This window comes from Oryctolagus cuniculus, chromosome 1 (assembly GCF_964237555.1).
Source record: "Oryctolagus cuniculus chromosome 1, mOryCun1.1, whole genome shotgun sequence".
NCBI lineage: Eukaryota > Metazoa > Chordata > Mammalia > Lagomorpha > Leporidae > Oryctolagus > Oryctolagus cuniculus.
This window is the reverse complement of record NC_091432.1, coordinates 171,180,588-171,202,020: the sequence shown is the minus strand read 5'-3', so window position 1 is coordinate 171,202,020 and position 21,433 is coordinate 171,180,588. Positions and strand designations below refer to the sequence as shown.

At 36.6% G+C, this 21,433-nt stretch overlaps 1 protein-coding gene across 10 annotated transcripts in view; it reads left to right on the top strand.

Moving 5' to 3' along the window:
* The window catches only part of PTPRD (protein tyrosine phosphatase receptor type D), a 1,630,925-nt gene that overhangs the window by 1,439,584 nt on the left and 169,908 nt on the right, over nt 1–21,433 (top strand). For 9 of the 10 annotated variants that reach the window (XM_070051957.1, XM_070051959.1, XM_070051973.1 and 6 more), the window contains 4 exons: nt 11,403–11,536; nt 14,395–14,539; nt 17,661–17,966; nt 18,834–19,027. In XM_070051957.1, coding sequence (XP_069908058.1) covers nt 11,403–11,536; nt 14,395–14,539; nt 17,661–17,966; nt 18,834–19,027 — 779 coding nt within the window. The remainder of the gene's footprint in view (nt 1–11,402; nt 11,537–14,394; nt 14,540–17,660; nt 17,967–18,833; nt 19,028–21,433) is intronic. The other variant, XM_070051976.1, reaches the window with a different exon arrangement.

The following is a 21,433-nucleotide window of genomic DNA, read 5'->3' as shown; positions in this document are numbered from 1 at the left end:
TTTTGTAGAGATGGGGATGACTACAATTCTTATCTGATTGTCAGCTTCCCATTGTTGGAGATGGGTGGAATGGGACCTTTCCCCTAGACATGCCAGCTCTCAGTTCTCCCTGCACGTCTGCTAAATCTGATGGTGGCACGGGAGGGCCAGGTTCCTGGGGACATTCTTCCCTTCCTAGCTTCCCTCCTTTCTGACTTCTGCAGGTGTTTGCTACGTGCTTCCTCCCCTGTGCCAGGACTTCCCTAGACCCTGAGTAGGCCCAAGATCCTCATGCCAGCACCTCTAAGATGTGCAGTGGAAGAAGCCCAGGGCCAGTCTCCTTTCTTCCTCTCTTCCTTTCTGCTCCACCCCATCATTTCCACAGACTAAACAACCAAGCTGGGCTTTGGCTTCACACATTATCTGCTTTCAGATAAACAAGTACCTTTATGGAAGCGTCCCACCTGCTGGCAGGGCAGTCCTGGGCTCCTCTAAAATTTCCAGCTCCTCAAAGCCCAGTAGGGTGACAAAAGCCTCAGGAGAAGCAATGGAAGCAGTATCTTTGAAACTTTGGTGGGCAGGAGGCCAGAGTGCAGGGCTGACACTTAAATGAGAATGAATCCACTGATCAGCTTTCAGCTGTAGCCCAGGTTCACATCACTGGGTTGAGGAGGTGGGGAGGTGCTGTTCCTATTCAGGAATGAGATTCATCTGGGGTTTTTGCACAGAGACTTGTGCCCCATTGAAAGAAGAGGGAAGACTCTCAACTTGACCTGAGGTCATCCAGCCCAGTAAGTGCTCTGACTCTGGAGGGGAGGGAACATTCCCTTGTGTTATATTTCTGCAAAAATGATTTTCTTAGAGCATCCCTGGTTGTCCCATCTGTCATCTGTCTGCAGGGGACCAGAGGAGCCCTTTTTTCATGTGAGACCTTCTCTTGGAAGTGAAAGCCCTGTGTGCTAGCTAGTGTAGAAGCATCATTTGATCTCCTCCTTCATCTTTGCCTGGCATTCCCTCTATAAGCTTGACTGTATCCAAATTTTCCTTTTTGTAAGAACACCAGTCATAGTGGATTAGGGCCTACCCTAATGACCCAGTCTTAACAAATTTCATTTACCATGACACTATATCCAGTTTAGGTCACATTCTCGTGAACTGAGTGCTATGATGATTTTTTTGTGGGATGGAGTTAAAACTCATAACTGGTTTAGATTAGATAATGGATAGAAACATGTTATAACTTAGTAAATATAATACAACATTATAGCAACTAATATATGCCAGGCACTGTGCTATGAACTTTGCATGCATTAATTCTCACATTTCGAGTAGTTAGTTAAACATGGAATTTTTCCATTTGTTACTAAGTAAGTTTAGGATCAAAGAGAAAAGAAAAAGATTCAGGAACTTGTCTTGGGCCATAAGGTTAATAAATGGAAAACTAGAATTTAAATTGAAGGCATTGGATATTCATAATTAGGATTACCTTTCAAAATAATAATTTGTAATGTGATAGTTTTAGTGCTTTTAGCAGGAGAGAAAAATACACTGTGTCATTTGTTTATATTTTATTTAAGAATTATGTATTTAGGACAGCTTTTAGAACTTCCCATAGCAAAACTACATTAAAATATATAGATAAGAAAAAAAATTCATCTGAAAGAAATTGAAAGAGTAATTTTTTTAAAAGATTTATTTATTCATTTGGAAGTCAGAGTTAGAGAGAGAGGAGAAGCAGAGAGAGAGAGAGAGAGAGGTCTTCCATCTGATGGTTCACTCCCCAATTGGCCGCAATGGCCAGAACTGCACCAATCTGAAGCCAGGAGTTTCTTCCCGGTCTCCCACGTGGGTGCAGGAGCCCAGGGACTTAGGCCATCTTCCACTGCTTTCCCAGGCCATAGCAGAGAGCTAGATCAGAAGTGGAGCAGCCGTGTCCCGAACTGGTGCCCGTATGGGATTCTGGTGCTTCAGGCTAGGGCATTAACCTGCTGTGCCACAGCGCTGGCACCAAGAGTAATATTTTTTATAGAGGGCTTTTATACTCAATCACCAAATTTGACCCTGAGCTTTACAACTCTCAGTTTAAACATAGAATTATATAATATTTCATATCTTTATTTTCTGATGATGAGAAATTTTAGCTAAGAGCGTATTTCCTAAAATTCACCCATTACACATGAATCCTCGAATCAAAAGAATCGTTGATTTTACAATACTTACTGGTGAAGTACAGAATGTTGGAGCTTTTGAAGGGAGGAACTAGGATCACTTAGATCATTTCTCTCTCTTTTTTTTTTTTTTTTTTTTTTTTTTTTTGACAGGCAGAGTGGACAGTGAGAGAGAGAGAGAGACAGAGAGAAAGGTCTTCCTTTGCCATTGGTTCACCTTCCAATGGCCGCTGCGGCCGGCGTGCTGCGGCCGGCGCACTGCGCTGTAGATCATTGCTCTTACTGAGACAATAATTTGGGCATAGCTGATGCCCAATATTTATAAGCAATGTAAATGAATGTACATATGAACTCTGGAAGAGGCAATATGGTACAATAAGGAGAGTAAAATTAGGTGTTTGGTTTGTGTGATGATGTTAACACTTCCTGGCTGCAGATTTTGTTAGGCCATAATTATAATTTGGTTCATAATTTGGTTAAATTCTCAGGGCCCACTGTTATAGTGTGTTTGCAGTACTTTAAAACATGGGCTTTTCTGGCCGGCGCCACGGCTCACTAGGCTAATCCTCCGCCTTGCGGCGCGGGCACACCAGGTTCTAGTCCCGGTCGGGGCGCCGGATTCTATCCCAGTTGCCCCTCTTCCAGGCCAGCTCTCTGCTGTGGCCAGGGAGTGCAATGGAGGATGGCCCAAGTGCTTGGGCCCTGTACCCCATGGGAGACCAGGAGAAGTACCTGGCTCCTGCCATCAGATCAGCGCAGTGCGCTGGCCACAGCGCACTGGCCGCAGTGGCCATTGGAGGATGAACTAACGGCAAAGGAAGACTTTTCTCTCTGTCTCTCTCTCTCACTGTCCACTCTGCCTGTCAAAAGATATATAAAAAAGAAAAAATGGGCTTTTCTAAGATATCTTCCTTATTTTTCTTCCTTTTATAATAATAAAATCAAGCACTTTATAGAACATAAAATATTTTGTAAACAGTTTATAAAACAAATAGAAATGTGCTCATTCATTTCATGGTAAAGTTCTCATGCAGGATTCAAGGAATGAAGCAATGATTGTTAGCAGTCTGAATGTTGAGAAGTGGCTGTATGTGAATACATGAAAATATATACATATATGTAGATATATTTCATTAATATGAGAAGTAATAAATTTGCCTGGATTTTAGAAAAATAATGATACACACCAGTGCCTTCAATCACAGTTTATTGAAAAATGTAGAAGTGGTGTTTAAGTAAACAGGCCATATTGTGATTTTTTGTATTACCAATTAACATAATGTAATTCTGAACTAAAACTCAGTGATGGTAATATTATGAGGGGGAATTGAATTAATGTGACCCAGGGACTTTTTTTCAGAGATATGATTTCTTTTCAGAATAGAACTTTACAAAGCTAGATAAATGGATCATAAATTTGAGTGGTTGTTCCCAATCTCTTTGACTTTTTATCTTTAAAATATTTCTAAGAAGCTTTCATAATAGTTGCAATTTTAATGTCCATTGATGAGAAGATATATAATGACACGATGACTTGTGCCTGCCAAAATCAATAGGCTAAGAAAACCCTCCAAAATTACACAATGATTTGATCTGTTCTATAGGCTTAATTAACAAAGGCTATTTGATTTTAGTGGACACCTGCCAAATACAATGAAGTTAGTTCTGATGTAATTAATGCTGAGCTGCTCCTTTTTCTTATTGCTGAGTAGCTAATTCTTAGGATCATTGCTGGACAGACTCTTAAACCATTATGAAATATTCCATTAGAGATCATTTCTGAAATTTAATGATATGACTTTAATGCAGTTTAACCTCTTCTAGACCTATGAAAATATATTTATCAATAAAACCTATGTATTAAAGTAGCTCTTAGTTACATATACACAAAAATGTATGTTTTGATGTCTTTGAGTCTGAAATGCTGCTTTCATTTTATGTGTTTGTTCCCTGACACATTCCTATTTTTGTTTGAGTGTTTATAAACCAAGTGAGTTTAAGAGGAAAATCATCACTTTAGATATTATTTAAGATGATATAAATCAGTAAATTGATACAGACCGATATAAATAGGGTTTTGATGTAAATATGTATATTTCTGGCAACACAGAAAGTCAAAATATGCTCTATTTTATAGTTAATGAAAAGAGTATTTCCCCTTGATTGTTAATATTGGTACAGTTGACTACATTCAGTAACTTTTAAATAGTTTAAAACATAAAAAACATAAGTTTAGTTGACATGATTCCTTTTTAGTCATACATAAATATAGATTACAGTTATATATACAGTTATTATAGAGCATTTCTTCCAAATGTTTTATGTATTATATATGTATGTTTTATGTATTATGTATTCTTCCATAATAACTGTAACTTCTGTCATTATAGTCACATGTAACTAGTATAGTTGAAGATGGGGGGATATGTGCATTAACATCTTTTAACTCAATTTTCCATGAACTTTTTAAAGTACCCTCATATTTATATTATGCTACAAAAATATTCCCTTATTAGAAAACACATTTAGAAAGGAAAGGGACATATTGTCATTTTCTTATTTAGATAATTAAAATAAGAATATAAGTTAACTATATTTTACAGAAGTACAATTAAAACTCTGATGAAGAAATGTAACAATGTATATTTTTAAACTAATGCATCACAATGAATGTTTGTTGACATTCATGCTAATTGAAGGCATTCTGGATCTTAAATCCTAATATGTCTTTTGTTCCCAAATTTTCTTTCGAAAGCATATATAACCTCTAATTCTGTGTTTTTACTATGTTCTTGAAGAAAGTCTGCTGATTTATATGAGTACAGTATAGGCCTTTGAAGTATGTATTTACCAAGTAAATACTAATGAGTAGTATCAGCTTTATATATTTTGTAGAAGTTAACATTACCGCAGATTCTGGGAATTGCAAAAGTGTTGAAATACAAACTATGACATATAAACACATTGTGCTTTAGGTTCCTAGAACTTTATCAGTCATGCTATTAGCATATGCCAACAGGCCAATATAAAATAAAGAATGAATGCTTTCCAGTTGTCGAAATTATGGATCCAATTTAGCTGCCTTCTCCAAAGAGTTTTAACAAGGAGCAAAGGAACACTGGATGTAAATGTAACTTTAATAAACTATAATGTCTTATTTATATTTTCTGACAGTTGAAAGTACAACTTGTGCAGGTGATTGTCCTTTAAGAACTTATTTTTCCTATTTTTTAAAAATTTAAATTATATAAGTTTCATGTATTTCATATATACAGCTTTAGGGACCTAGTGCTACTTCCCTCCCTACCTTTCCTCCCACCAACGCTCCAACCCTTCCTCCTCCTCCCTCTCCCATTCCCACTCTTAATTTTTACAAAGATTTATGTTCAGTTTAATGATTATAAAGTTAACCCTATACCAAATAGAAGAGTTCAGCAGGGTATTAAGAGAAAAAATACTATTCCCAAACAGAAGAAACTAGGGCTATAAGCAATCATCGAATCTCAAGATGTCTATTTCACTCCAATACATTACATGTTCGGTACTCTCTTAGTTACCTTGGATCAAGGAAAATATATAGTATCTGTCTTTTGAGGCCTGGCTTATTTCACTAAGTATAATGGTCTCCAGGTGCACCCCTTTTGTTGCAGAAGACAGAATTTAATTTTTTTTTACAGCTGAGTAGAACTCCATAGTGTATATATACCATAATTTCTTTATCCAGACAACAGTTGATGGACATCTGGGTTGATTCCGTATCTTAGCTATTGTGAATTATGCTGCAGTGAATATGGAGGTACAGATTACTCTTTCAGATGCTGATTTATTTTGGTTTGGGTAAATTCCCAGGAGTGGGATGGCTGGATCATATGGTAGGTCTGTATTCAGATTTCTGAGTTATCTCCATACTGTCTTCCACAATGACTGCATCAGTTTACATTCCCACCAGCAGTGGATTAGGGTACCTTCTTCCCCACATCCTCTTCAGCATTTGTTGTTTGTTGATTTCTGTATGAGAGCCATTCTAACTGGAGTGAGGTGGAACTTCATCTTGATTTTGATTTGCATTTCCCTGATGGCCTGTGATCCTGAGCATATTTTCAAGTGTCTGTTGGTCATTTGAATTTCCTCTCTTAAAAAATGCCTGTTCAGGTTCATTGCCCATTTCTAAACTGGATTGTTTGTTTTGTTGTTTCTTGAGCTCTGTATATATTCTGGACGTTAATCCTTTATCAGTTGTGTAGTTTGCAAATATTTTCTCCCATTCTGTCAATTGCCTCTTTCCTTTGCTGATTGTTTCTTTTGCAGTGCAGAAGTTTCTCAGCTTGATGAAATCCCGTTTATCAATTTTGGCTTTGTTTCCCCAATGTTCTCTACTAATTTGATGGTATCAGGTCATAAATTTAGGTCTTTAATCCATTTTGTGTGGAGTTTTGTATAAAGTGTAAGGTAGGGGGTCTAGTTTCATACTTTACATAGAGATCCCATTTTCCAAGCTCCATTTGTTGAAGAGATTGTCTTTGCTGCAAGAATTCATTTTAGCTTCTTTGTCAAAAATCAGTTGGTTGTAAATGCATGGTTTGATTTGTGGCATTTCTGTTCTGTTCCATTGGTCTACATGTCTAAGAACTTATTTTTTCAAGGATTTGTGGCATTTATCAGACTCTGTTTTGAATATGTTTGGTTTTATTGCAACCGTAATTCTGAGTGTTGTTTATTGTTAATATTATCATTTATCAATATATTACACATATTTTAGATATGTAACATGTTAAAGTATTAGATGTATTGCAATAGTTTATTCATTCATTTTAATGTTTATTATTTTCTACTTAGGCTTTGTAACAGAGAGACGGGGGGTGTGGAGAGAAAGAGAGACAGAAACAGAGATCTTTCTTCTGGTCTTCTGGTTCATTCCACAAATACCTATAATGTCTGAAATAATGTTTAACATTTATGATATGGCATATTGAAACTGCTTTTTTTGCAGTGTTGTATATGTCAGCCTTTGTCTGTTTAGAGATAATCCCAAAAGCTTACTCACAGATTTATCTCTTCTTCTGGTATATCAGCATTGCAGATGTGAAGGCCATTCCTTCATCTCTTAATCTTTCTTCATCCTCTGTCTCTGAATCATCTTCAGTTGTTAAATATCATTGTAGTAATGCTCAAATACTTGGGACTATAATCTTTTATTTAAGGGAATTGGTACCGGTTTTTAATTTTTAGAGACATCAATAGTCATCTAGAAGAAAAACTCTACTTGATAAAAAGGACTTTTACATGTAATTTTAATGAAAAAATTTGTACTTTCCCTTAAATTTTGCTTTCCATGTCTGATACTAAATTTAACTCTTTTTTAATGTAGAATAATTGTACTTAAGGTTCTTTGTACTTTCCTTTTTTTTTCACATGAGTTCCCCTAAAATCAGATTTTCTCAGAAGAGTGAGGTTCAGCTTGTTGATGGAAACATTTACAGCACAGAAAAGTTGTCAAATAAAATAAACGGCACATAGACAAAGACCTAGTAAGTGAAGATTTTTTTAAAATGCCAATAAGAAAGGGTGATGTGTAAAGACTGTGAGAGCATCATATTTGCAAATATGTATATGTAAACATTTATATATAATCTGTCTATATAAATAAATATGGAGAAAAACTTTAATATGAATGTAAAAATAGAGCCTGTATAGGCACAATGCTTGGCATAAAAATTCTGTTGCTAGATCATTAAAGTACTCCCCTTGGTCTCCAAATGGGACCTAGAAAACAAATATGACAATCTGGAGTCCCTTAAAGTCTACCTATAAACATATTTTATAATAATTAGGACTAATATGTTTGGGAATTTAAACATGTATCCAATCATTTCAGTCTCCCCTCTCTGCCCCCTGTTCTGCTGGCCCTGGAATCCTCACTTTCATGGTCATTGTTTCAAATATGACAAAATAGGAGAAAGTGATATGTTTGAGTAGACCCTCAATTCCCAAGAAAGTCTAAATAGTTGCATCTTTAAGACATTTATAAACCTAGAGCATGATATAATGAAAATTTAAGACACTAGTTTATGTGCTGAATTTATACTATACACCTATTTTGTCTCACACAGTGATTTTTTAATTCAATTATTTTCAATCCTTAAACATGAAGGATTTTATCTTGGAGACTCATGATGAACTTTTATTGAAAAAGTCAGAAGCTGAGTCAAGACCAGACTCATTCAACAAGGCAGCGATCTCTTGGCACTACACATGACCTGTCATCCTTTTTCAGAGTGGGCAGACACTCTTCCATTGGGACTGGACCTCAGAAAGAGACTGAAACAAGTAAAAGAGAGAACCTTCTGTGTATTAGATGAGAAGATTTGCCATCAAGTTGTCTAACCAACACTTAATTTGGGCATGAAAAAGACAACATGCCCTCTGAGACTTTAACTTGCTTATTTAATTCATTAATAGAAGGAGGAAGCTTTTAATGGAAACATGGTTAGAAAATCAGACAAAACTTGTGCCACTAAACAAAAAATGAAACATGGAGGCTAACCAAGAATTTGCCCATGGCAAATTAAAAGCAAAGAGAAAACCATTTAAGAAATAATTAGGTATCTGAGATGTCTTCAATCAATGTCAATTTACAAATAGCATTAGGAGGAAATATATAGCAAGTGTAGTTATCCTGAGAGTTATCCTTGAATGTTGCTTCTGGTTCTGATTCCATTTTTAATTATTTGTCTTATTTGTTTGAAAGGGGTGTGTGTGTGTGTGTGTGTGTGTATGTGGAGAGAGAGAGAGAGAGAGAGAAAGAGAGAGAGAGAGATTGTATTTTCCAAATGTTGGCTACTCCCCAAATGGCTCCAATGACTCAGGCTGTACCAGGCTCAAATCAGGAGCCTGGAACTCTATCTGGGTCTCCCACTTGGATGGCAGGGGGCCAAGTACTTGAGCCAACACCTGTTACGTCCTAGTGTGCCCATTACAGAAATCAGAAGCCGAGCAGGGACTGGAGCTCAGGACTCAGGCATTCCAATCTGATGTGAGGGTGTCTTAAGTGATATCATAACTTGTATGCTAAATATCTGACCTAATGTTTCTAACTTTTGACCCTATTATAGAGCATTGTGATTTGTTTTGAGTCAGGAGTTAACACAGAATCTCTTCTTTCCCAGACTTGTGTAAATTGGGGAAAAGAAAGAAATGAATCATACTAGAGAAAAATAAGTAACTTCATACAGATGCCTGTGTGTGCTTTTAGGCTAAGAAACCCTTTCATCATGTGAATCTTAGAATCCAATCATAATTTTCTCATCTGTCTGATCATTCTTGAGTTCCGGATTTATGCCTGCCAGTGCTTATTTCCCTTTCAGAAGTAATGCATTTTTCATTTGCTTTGTGATGTTTGTTTTTATTCTCCTCTATTTTCTCATCCTTTTGCTCCTTGATCTTTTATATTCTTTTGTCTTTGCCTATCCATTTAAATGATTGTGTTAGGTCACCCACTGGGCAGGTACTGGGGAAAAAATATCTTGTTAGAAAAAAAATTCCTGGAGGCATTAAATTAATTAGAATCTTAAGGTCTGTTATGAGAGGAGAGAATATAATGACAGTGAAGGCACCTAGAAACATGAAGCATTGATTATTTGTTGCCTTATGCATCAGTCCAAACTTGAGAGTGCCCTCCTCCTGCCCTGCCCTCCACCCCCTACACACACACACACACACACGAACGTGAAAAACCAAGCAGAGGAATGAAATGACCATTAGAGATCTTACAATTATTTCTTACGTTTAGACTTTTAATCTCTCTTTAAACAAAGGTTATTCTTTTAGTCCTGCTACAGAATAATGACTATAAAAGAAAACCATACATTTTATGTTCAGAGTCCTCTTTTCCTGTGAAAGTAATGCTTCCATCATTATTTTATTTCATTTTTTAAAGATGTATTTATTTATTTATTTATTAAATAATAAGTCAGATCAGAGGAGGAGCAGTGGGACCTGAACAGGCACCCATATGGGATGCCAGCATTGCAGGTGACAGCTTTACCCACTATGCCACAGTGTTGACCCCTCAATCATTATTTTAAATCAGCTGCAAATTGCATTTTTGTATGCGTTTTAGACTGCTTATGCACAAGTTTCCAAAAACACCCTTTGTACGTTCTGTCCTTCAGTGTGAATTATTATTGTTGCTGCTGTTTTATTAAATAAATGTGGCATATTCATGTGGCATGTGCAAATATGGATGTTCCATACTATCAAGGGTAATGATCAAATGTTTAACACCAGCGAAGTGTGGACACAGCCAATCATACTAGACATCAGCCTAAAACAGTGTAAGATCAGATGTGCCAGTGGCACTTGCACACACATCAGCCTTGTGTGACTGGAAGGAGGACAGCTACTAGAGTTAATTGTGGACCAGGACGTTTGGATTAGTAACACTTACTCGGGTACAACATCTGAATAAGGTGTTTTAAACTACAGAGACTTTCCATTCTTTACATTTGATAGCTCTTTGAACTTGTCTATTTCATGGCTTATCTGATTACCATGCGATGTACAGATGACTGTTGTTAAGTTACCCTGTTGGTGATAATAAGACTATTCTATAAGCTTGTTTATTTGTATTGTAGTTTAGCTCTATGCTACTAGGGACAGTATATCTAGTGCTTTAAGTAATTTAAAGTAACTTAGGCATTAGAAATAATTATTTGTAGGTAGTAGAGATTTTTTTCCAATTGTTTCATCTCCTTTACAAAATGAGAGTTTGTAAGAAAAGAAAGGTGCATGATTGGCTTTGCCTGTGTATTTCCTTAATTTAGTCTAGAAGGGATTTTATAAATAATTTTGAATATTGCATCTAGTGTTAGAGAGTAAGTTCTTAGTTGTAAATAACAACAGTTTTATGTATTTAGCACTTGTTAGAGTTTAGGCAATATTCCAACTGCATATAGGTCATCGCATTTACTACTAACAACAGTGTTATGAAGTAACTAATTTTATTATCCTTACAATTGAATTTGGGCACTGGTACTTTCTGTGAATATTTCTAGTATATATTATGTAGATATTAGACTATTCAAGGACAGGGACAGTATTTCTGACATTGTTCTTGCCCCCTGGAGGAGGAGAAATGGGCAAAGTAAGGGACTTGGTTCTTTACTGATTTTTTTCATTAAACTAGTACTTGTCAACATGTATTTGTGGCTTATCCATGGTGATGATGAGTTCAATTCTTTGCCTCTTGGTTTTTAGTACCAGGGCAGCCATTAAATTTCAAAGCAGAACCTGAGTCTGAAACAAGTATTTTGCTGTCGTGGACACCTCCTCGTTCAGACACCATCGCCAACTATGAACTGGTGTACAAAGATGGGGAGCAGGGAGAGGAGGTAAGACTGTATTTCTCACCTTCATAATCATTCAGTGCATTGAGATGCTACTTTGCTCTTGTGTGCTTACCCAAGTTCTTTGTCAGATATCCTATAGAGCACTTTGGTAGAAAAGATTAATTCATAAAAAGAGGAAATCGAACCAAAAAGCCAGAGTTTCTCCGAATCGGAAACCTTTGGAGGAAAACAATTATTTCTCCTACTGGAGCAGCAGAAACAGTTCTGTTTTTTAGATTGACCCCCTTCTTTCTGTTCAGATTTCTGAGCTTTATGTTTTTGAAGTGTTAGGCTGTAGAAGAACAGATACCCCGGGAGACCTCTTTTGTCACTTTTCTTCATTGATACATTTAAGTCACTGACGAAGCACATGACTAAATCAGCTTTATATGCTGATAAAGGTCCTTGGCTAGATGAGTTAGTCCAGATTGGTTTCAGAGAAAGATGCCCTGTAGCAAATGTTTATTTACATGCTAAAAATAACTTGATAGGATTGTGACTATATATATATAAGGCTGAGTATCCCAGGAAAGTAACTATAGATTCTACAAGGCATGAAAATTACTGGCAGTTGCTGACAACAGAAAGAACAATCTGTACAGTGAATAACAAGAGGCATTGTAAGGGCTTCTCATACGTTTACTCTTGTAAGAGTAATATAATTTAGCTTCTCTTTTTAATCCATTTCACATATAATAAAATGGATGCACTAAAAAGGCTAAATAATTTGCCCAAGATCTCATAGTACTTACTGGGACAGCTGTTATTGAAATGAGTTTGGCAGACTCCAGAGCCTGTGTTCCTGTTAGTTTCTACTGTCTCTTGTGTACATTTTGAATAGATTGTAGGAATTGGTATTAAGTAGCGTCAAATATTTTCAAAATGGAACCATCTAATAGTAGTGAATAGGTTTCCTTTATTATTGTGATATCCAATAAAGAATATTAGAACAAGAGACTATTTGAAAATTCTATCCACAGAAGTCATTTTATCAAACATTTTGGCATTCTTTATCTAAAAACAATCTTTACAATGCACAGCAGTCCTTAAGTTCTAGTAAGGTATATCTTTTCTGAAAAGTCCCACATTCTGCATGCTCTAAAAATTGATATGTTCTTTCTTATAAACTATTGTTTTATAACATCTGTTTAAATTGAGCAGAATCATTGAAGATCAAGTTTAAATGGAATGTTTTTAGATTTAGATAAAAAAAAACCAATGTATATTTAGCACTTAGAAACTACGTGATTGAAAAGCAGCTGTGGCTTAATAGTTTTCATGCTACGGCTTGAGCTTTTGGTGTTTTCCCTAAGAGATAAGTTGACTTTAAATTATTGTAAATTGTCACAACCACCAAACTAAAAGAAATAAATGCCAAGAGGGAAAAAGAATGGCAGTTCTTTGAGATGAGTATGGATGCTCAGAGGTTGGCACACCTACTGTGCTTTACACTGTTTATATAGGGAGCCCTGTTTTGTTTTTCTTATTTGGTGTATCTTTTTTTTTTTTTTTTTTTTTGACAGGCAGAGTGGACAGTGAGAGAGAGAGACAGAGAGAAAGGTCTTCCTTTTGCTGTTGGTTCACCCTCCAATGACCACCGCGGCCGGTGTGCTGCAGCCAGCACACCGCACTGAGCTGATGGCAGGAGCCAGGTGTTTCTCCTGGTCTCCCATGGGGTGCAGGGCCCAAGGACTTGGGCCATCCTCCACTGCACTCCCTGGCCACAGCAGAGAGCTGGCCTGGAAGAGGGGCAACCGGGACAGAATCCGGCGCCCCGACCGGGACTAGAACCTGGTGTGCCGGCGCCACAAGGCAGAGGATTAGCCTATTGAGCCACGGTGCCGGCCCCTTATTTGGTGTATCTACAATTTCTGAATGCTTTTGTATTTGCAAGGCAAAGCACTGTAGGGATGTTTTCTGTAGTTTTATATTTGAATTCCCCTTGACTGAATTTTTGTGTGAATAGTAAATACTATTCATGTTAAAAATTCTTAAGATTATTTATACCATTGTTAATTACATATTTCCTTATATTTTAATGTTTACTACAGGCTAGCATTTGATTCAAGACTGATTACCATCAGAACGCTATATTTTGGTAAAAATGAAAAGGCACATTATAGCTTTGCAAAGTAAGAGTCACAGTGTTCAATTAAAGAAATCTAATTTGAAAGGCCTTTGCAGTGTTAGAAAATAGAGGATTTTTTTGTAGCTGTGGATTCTATTTCACAAAGAAACACAGAAAGTTTTCAAATACTTGTAAATCAACCTTTACTAATGATATGCTTTCTATAAATTACCCAGCTTTCATCAGTGGTCCCATTAGGATTTTATTCCATCTGAAATTAGCTGGCATAACAACTTCCTGAACACTCTATACCTATAGTTATTGTTGATACTTCTGGTCGTATTTTCCCTATATAGATTTCAAATGGTCATGGTAGATGAACTACACATCTCCCTAACTGATATTGCATATTTGGGCATATTTCACTATCAGGAACAGGAGTCAACTCCTGCTGTGACCTATGTCACAGCAAAATTCCCATGTTTTGCCTGGGTGCTGGCCTCTCTCCCTCTTATCTGAAGCATTTGGATAACTTTGTCAAAATTGGAAAGCTCCGTAGCTTCCCTTATCCCAGTTACCTTATCTCTTGTAGAAAATTGCCTTTTAAACTCTGATAATTTCATTATATAATTCCCTTAGCAGAGTCCTTAATACTCACTGTGGATTCTTTTTTGAAGTATTTTGATGACATTATAATCCTAATGACACAAATCTAATGTTCCAGACAGTGTGATTAAAATCAATGCTTGCATGAATTCTAATGAAGATGACCACCTTCTCTCATTACTCACAGCAACGAATTACCATTGAGCCAGGAACATCTTATAGGTTGCAAGGCCTGAAACCAAACAGCTTGTACTACTTCCGTCTGTCTGCTCGCTCCCCTCAAGGCCTGGGTGCTTCTACAGCTGAGATATCAGCTAGGACCATGCAGTCAAGTAGGTGTCTCTCTTTGCTTGCTGACTTTCTGCTCTCTTTTTTTTTTTTTTTTTTTTTTTTAAACTAGGGGATGTAGCTGGTTTTTATCCCTGCCACAAACAAGCCTGCTCATATAATAGAAGTTTCTATGTTTGTTAGAATCCAGATTCAGAATTAGAGTACAACCATGATCTATATTGGTTTCAAACTTAGTTCGAATATCAGAGCCCAAATGGAGTCTCAATTGAAAGACTTTCAGAGAAGTTAATAGACATTCATGGATGAAAAATAAGTGAAGAGTGTTAGATCGTGCCCCATTTGATGAATTACAAGAATATAAAGCAAAATTCAGGATAAGAACTAGAAATAATCAGAGGAGGGCTTAGCTAAGTAATGAGACAGCAAAAAATAAAACTTTTATCTTTTTTGTAAATGCATGGGTTTTAAGTTTGCTAACAAACAAGTCGTTATCACACATGTTTTTCCCCAGAGAGAAGCCCACCTTTTATGTCTGGTTTTCTATTAACTCTGTAAGCAGTACATGTGGAAATTTGGAACATTCACAGAAAAACTGTATTTGGAAAAATGTAGGAATAATGGAATAGTCACCAGCACATACACAATCCTAAATTGTGTTTTGTTTCCTCAGGTTTAATACTTGTTTCTGAACTGTTACCCTTAAGCATAGTTCTGTTCATCACAGTGGGGTTCATTATGCCCAAGGCAGCTTTTTTTTTTTTTTTGGCATAAAGTGTTACATAGAGATTGTTTTTGATGGGAAGCTTGATGGCCTTTTAAACTATTAATTGTTCTTTATTAGAAGTATCTATAATTAGTCTACAAACAGTAGTTTACATTGACTTGAAGAGTTTTCTTGACACAGTTTTTTTGTGTAGTAGATTCTGTATGCTTTTTGGCATTATGTTATACAAAATAGAAATATATAATATGAACTTAGTGACTTTTGTTGAGAGGCTGCTACGTTAACCCCATAGTTTGAATTATTAGCAAATATGAAATGTACTTTTAAAATATGAATTTGTTTCACATAAGCACTTCTCTCATTTCATTTAATATAGAAACTTGAAATCTTTTAGGGTTTTTGATGATAAAATTCATATTATTCCTCCTAAATCAAAAGCTAATTTTTCATGTGAAAAGTATTAGAATTCTATTAATCCATGAATGATTATAACTTATACCATAAAATTTTCTGTCATTTAAAAACTGAAACATGTAAAGTAATACATGTCTGAATGTCTGCTTTGAATTCAGTGTAGGCTTAAATAGTAGTGTAGAAGATAATTTCTCAAAATACAGCATTTAATTTCTATATATAGTTTGCAAATTTCACTTTTTTACATAAATACATACATATGAAATAGAATATCTACAACCACATCAAAAGCTTTTCTATACTTGATTTTGTTAAAATGAAAGTTTCAAATGGTATCGCATGTATTCTTAGAGAATAGGAGATCTGAAAGTAGCAGTCTAATGAACACTAAATCAGAGTTTTCAAAAGAATGGCAAATGGGCCCTTGCTGTTACACGTACAATTCAATTTATTAGGCATATTGATAATGTATATAAAATATTTTTATAATTTGAGATGTAAGAAACTCTAGTCAGAATCAATAAAAAAATACTCTAGTGATTATTGCAAACCGTATTCTGAATTTACAATGCTGTCCTAAGAGAATATTTTGTCAGCTTTTCATTTTGAATGGAATGAATGGTGAACCCAGTGGTAAACCCTAGGCGTGTAAATTAAGAAAGATTAGTGTACTCTAAACAAGTGGCACTCCATAAAATTAAGAATCCCTAAATCCAAGGGAACCCCCCCAAACTACAGACTCAAATAGAAAAATTAGAATGGCTTCATTCATTCTACCATATACATTATCTTAATTGTGTGTGTGTGTGTGTATTTGTAGCTTATTCCAATTGTTCTTTTTTAGGAACATATAATATCTATATGAACAATTTATGATTATAGCTGTGTTGCTTTTGTTGTTTTTTTCTAAATAATCACATTTGGTTAATTTGATGGGAAATAATTGCTCAGAAGGTAACCAGTTTATTTTAGAATGGGCAATAAGAAAGTTTATCATCTAATGCTTATGTAAACCCTACTTTGTCTAATTATGTACAAAATGAATGAAATTTTGCACATAAGTAATATCTTTTCCAGATGGTTCTTGGGTTTTCTTTCTAAACAGTTATTTTTAATGGCTGTGTTATTAACATTTTGTAAGAGATAGATGATCATTATTAATTTTACTAAAATTTGCTGGTGGGACCTAATTCTTCACTAGCAATGGTGTCTCAAGAAGAGTTATAATAAAAAGCTGAAAGCTGGCATAGGGTAAGTACAAGTTACAGTCAGAATCAACAAGCCTGACATTACCCTCGGGTAGGTAAATCTTGGACTATGCATTTTCATCCTTTATTGATTCTGCATGCTCACTGTGTATGGGCTAGGATCAATGTTAGGTTAACACTTTTCATTAAAATTGCTTAGGCAGACTCAATTTTTTCAGCTAGACTAAAACCTTTTGTGTTTGTTGGGTTTTTCTTTTTTCTTTTTTTCATTTTGATCTGGTGGCAAGGCATCTAACAGTTGTAACTTTTCATTCTTAAAAAAAAAAGTTCACACATGAATACTGTATATGAGTTGTCCTCATTGTAGAATGTAGAAGCAAAGGGTTGGAATGACATCTGTGAAGCGTTGTAAGGCTGCCAAGTTAAAAAACACAACTATTTGCAACTTCTTGGAAGCTGCATAGTCAGACTAGATGTGGTGGGGAATACTGAGGGATTGGTTTAGGAGAAGAATTTAAATTGCAGGTAGGTAATTTTATTTGAGGCTCTATTATCTCAAGGTTTCATTTTCACATGTTCCCCCCACCCATTATTTAACATTTTTTGGTCATTTATTCATTTTTTGGTTAATTCATATTACTAAGCCAAGGTACATAAATTTTGTCTTTAAAAATTTAAGTTTCAAAACCTTATTTTCATTTAGTTGTCCTTATTGTTCGTTTATTTATTTTGCCTTTTCTTTTGTTTTATCATTTTTTTTTCCAACCACTCCTGTCCTTTCACTCAAATCCTCCTTTAACTCACTACCAAAATAAGAGCCGTCAGCTCCTCCTCAAGACATTAGTTGCACCAGCCCAAGTTCCACTAGTATTTTGGTAAGTTGGCAACCTCCACCAGCGGAAAAACAGAATGGCATTATCACGGAATACTCCATCAAGTATACCGCAGTGGATGGGGAAGACGACAAACCTCACGAGATTTTGGGAATTCCTTCGGACACTACCAAATACCTTTTGGAACAGCTGGAAAAATGGACTGAATACCGGATCACTGTGACGGCCCACACAGATGTCGGCCCTGGTCCCGAGAGCTTGTCCGTGTTGATTCGAACCGATGAAGATGGTATGTTGCCTCCGCTCCGTCAGTTTGCACCCTTCTGACACAATCTTGGTCTGCTGTCCTTTGATAGGCTAACAGTAACCAATTTTTCTCTGCTCATCTTTTTACCCAGCATTGTTTTTTGCCAAAGATCTGTCTTTGTTACAGCCCAGGCATTTTTTTTTTCACATCTCAATGCAATATTTTGCTTCATTTAAAAGAACAGTTTGCTCCTATGGTCTTGCAATCCAGCCCTTGTTTGTACCTCCATCTAAAGTCTTCTGTGTTTTTCTTGGCTTTTTGTAATCACTTCTTATACATTTTTGAAGTTAACTTTTCAAAACTGCCTTCTTATCTTCTTGTTGCCTTTTTGTCTTGCATATTTCAGAGACACTGATGCTCAGCGTTCAGTTTTTGGCATCTGTTGTATGGAATACCTTTGATATGAGGAAAAAAGAGAAGATAATCCATATAATCAAGAATCTTTTTATTCTGCTATGTAAAAAGAAACCTTTATAAAACACACAGCAATCAACAATCAGTTTTTGTTATTATTTCAGTGCTTTACCTCTTTGTGCTTTAATGCTTTGAACCTCAAAGCATCTTCCTTGGCTTTTGTACATTTTTTACATGTTTTTCTATTTCTCTGATACTCTTTTTTTCTTCCATTTTTTTTTTTTTGCATCGATCATGTTTTTTGATCTTTTCTTGAATGTAGAGCAGATTGGTTCAGCATTTTCATTGGTTGAAAATGTTTGTATTCTTCAAAGGAAACATAGTGGGTCTACCCATTTTTTCAAAAAAAAAAAAAAAAAAACTAAGTAAAGAAAATTCTCTGACTGGGTGGGACAAGTGCCTATAATTTTCTTTTATCCAATGATGTTGTTCCAGTTCCTAGTGGTCCTCCTCGCAAAGTCGAGGTAGAGGCTGTCAACTCAACATCTGTTAAAGTCTCATGGCGCTCACCTGTGCCCAACAAGCAGCATGGCCAGATCAGAGGATACCAGGTGCACTATGTGAGGATGGAAAATGGAGAGCCCAAGGGCCAGCCCATGCTGAAGGACGTCATGCTGGCTGATGCACAGGTAAGACTGGGAAATGATGTGCTGTTGTGTTTATATTGCTTATCTTAGTCTGTACCTTTAAATGAGCCTGATTCTTAGTTTTTGGATATTTTTTAAAAGTTTATACACAATTCTCATTTTTAAAAACACATTGTTGTATATTTACCTTTTTAGTAAGAGTTGATATAAGGTAAGGATATGAATTGTAACATAACAAAGCCTGGTGAAAAACATGTAACTCTTTTCTTAAGATACAGAGATGTAGGCCGGCGCCGCAGCTCACAAGGCTAATCCTCCGCCTTGTGGCGCTGGCAAACCGGGTTCTAGTCCCAGTCAGGGTGCCGGATTCTGTCCCGGTTGCCCCTCTTCCAGTCCAGCTCTCTGCTGTGGCCCGGGAGTGCAGTGGAGGATGTCCCAAGTGCTTGGGCCCTGCACCCCATGGGAGACCAAGATAAGTACCTGGCTCCTGCCATCGGATCAGCGCGGTGCGCCGGCAGCAACGCGCTGGCCGCGGCGGCCATTGGAGGGTGAACCAATGGCAAAGGAAGACCTTTCTCTCTGTCTCTCTCTCTCACTGTCCACTCTGCCTGTCAAAATAAATAAATAAATAAATAAATAGTTAAAAAAAAGATACAGAGATGCAGCTCCCTACAATTATATTGAGTTTTCCTTTCTCACTTCAAAAGATTGATTGACATAATCAAATGAAAGGGGAAAACTAGTCAATCATTGGCTTATGAACTCTGTTTGCCAAAAGTATCTGAAATGAGTTGATCTAATTTCTAAATATATGACTTTTTCCATTGAAGTCTAGACATTTTAATTCAGGGAGGAGTGTTCAGCTGTATTTTGTTCAGTATTTCTTCATCAGATTTTTCATATTACAGGTTGTCGAAAAGTTCGTGTGTGTGTGTATCATAAAAAAGCTATACATGGATTTAAAAATTTTATGACCTCAAATAAACTTATCTTTTGATTCCATTTTTTGATGAAATTTTTGATGCCTTGCTTTTGGTGAAAGTAAGTGTTTTATGGCCCAAGAAATTAAGATAATGATCATGATGATAATACTTTGAGGGGCTGGTGCTGTGGCATAGTGGGTGAAGCTGCCACCTGCAGTTCTGGCATCCCACATGGGCGCCAGTTCAAGTCCTGGCTGCTCCTCTTCTGATCCAGCTCTCTGCTGTGGCCTGGGAAAGCAGTAGAAGATGGCTCAAGTCCTTGGGCTCCTGCACCCATGTGGGAGACCTGGAAGAAGCTCCTGGCTCCTGGCTTCGGAATGGCATAGCTCTAGCCATAGCGGCCAGTTGGAGAGTGAACCAGCAGATGGAAGACCCCCTCTCTCTGCCTCTCCTTCTCTCTCTGTGTTACTCTTTCAAATAAATAAATATTTAATAAAAAAAACTTTGAGTTTTTCAGAGAATCATCTTGATCTCTTATGTTGTTAGTTTCTTTTTTTTAAAAAGAGTACTTGAGTATTAGTAAAAATGAATACTTGAGTATGTTAGAAATTCTATTGACTTTTTTAAATTTTTTTTTATTTACTTGCAAAGCAGAGTTACAGAGAGAGGGTGACGGGGTGGGGGAGAGAGAGAGAGAGAGAGAGAAAGAGAAAGAGACAGAGAGAAATAGATTCCATCTACTTGTTCACTACCCCAAATGGCCACCAATGGCTAGAACTGGACTAGGGGGAGGCCAGGAGCCTCTTCAGGTTCTCCCATGTGGGCACAGGAGCCTAAGCACCTGGACCATCCCCCACCACTTTTCTAGGTGCATCAGCAGGGAGCTGAATCAAACATGCAGCTGCTAGGACTCCAACTGGTGCCTATATGGGATGCCCCCATTACAGGTGGCGACTTAACCTACTAGCCACAGTGCCAGCACCAATTCTACTGATCTTAAGTCAAAGATTCACAACCCTGATGTAACAACTTGGTTTTGTAATCAGTTTCTTAAAATAGAATATTGAAAAATTGCCATTTTTACAAGCTACAGGTGATTCAAAGATAATGCCATCTTTCTATTCCACCTTGAAATGAAGAGGAAAATTCCAGTCTATCCATGAAGTACTGGGAATTAGACATAACTCATGTATGGTTTAGCTTACTTTTGCTGTATTGAATGATAATGGTTTATCATAGTGGTGGGATATTATCCATGTTGGAGTGCTTTGCTAATCCAGAAAATTGGTAGCTGGGTAGGGAAAACTTTGGAGAAATTCTGAAATTTATTTCAAATGAAAATGCCTTCATTTTCAAATGAAACTGAACAAAATTATGAACCACGCTGAAAATTGCTCCACTAGGTTTATATTCTTGTCTCCCTAAAATACAAAGGCATTCCACATCCCTGTGCTTTTAAGGGAAGCATTTACTCTCAGTGTTCCTGCTGAAGTCAACTCACAAAAGTGCTTACGTTTGCTGTAGT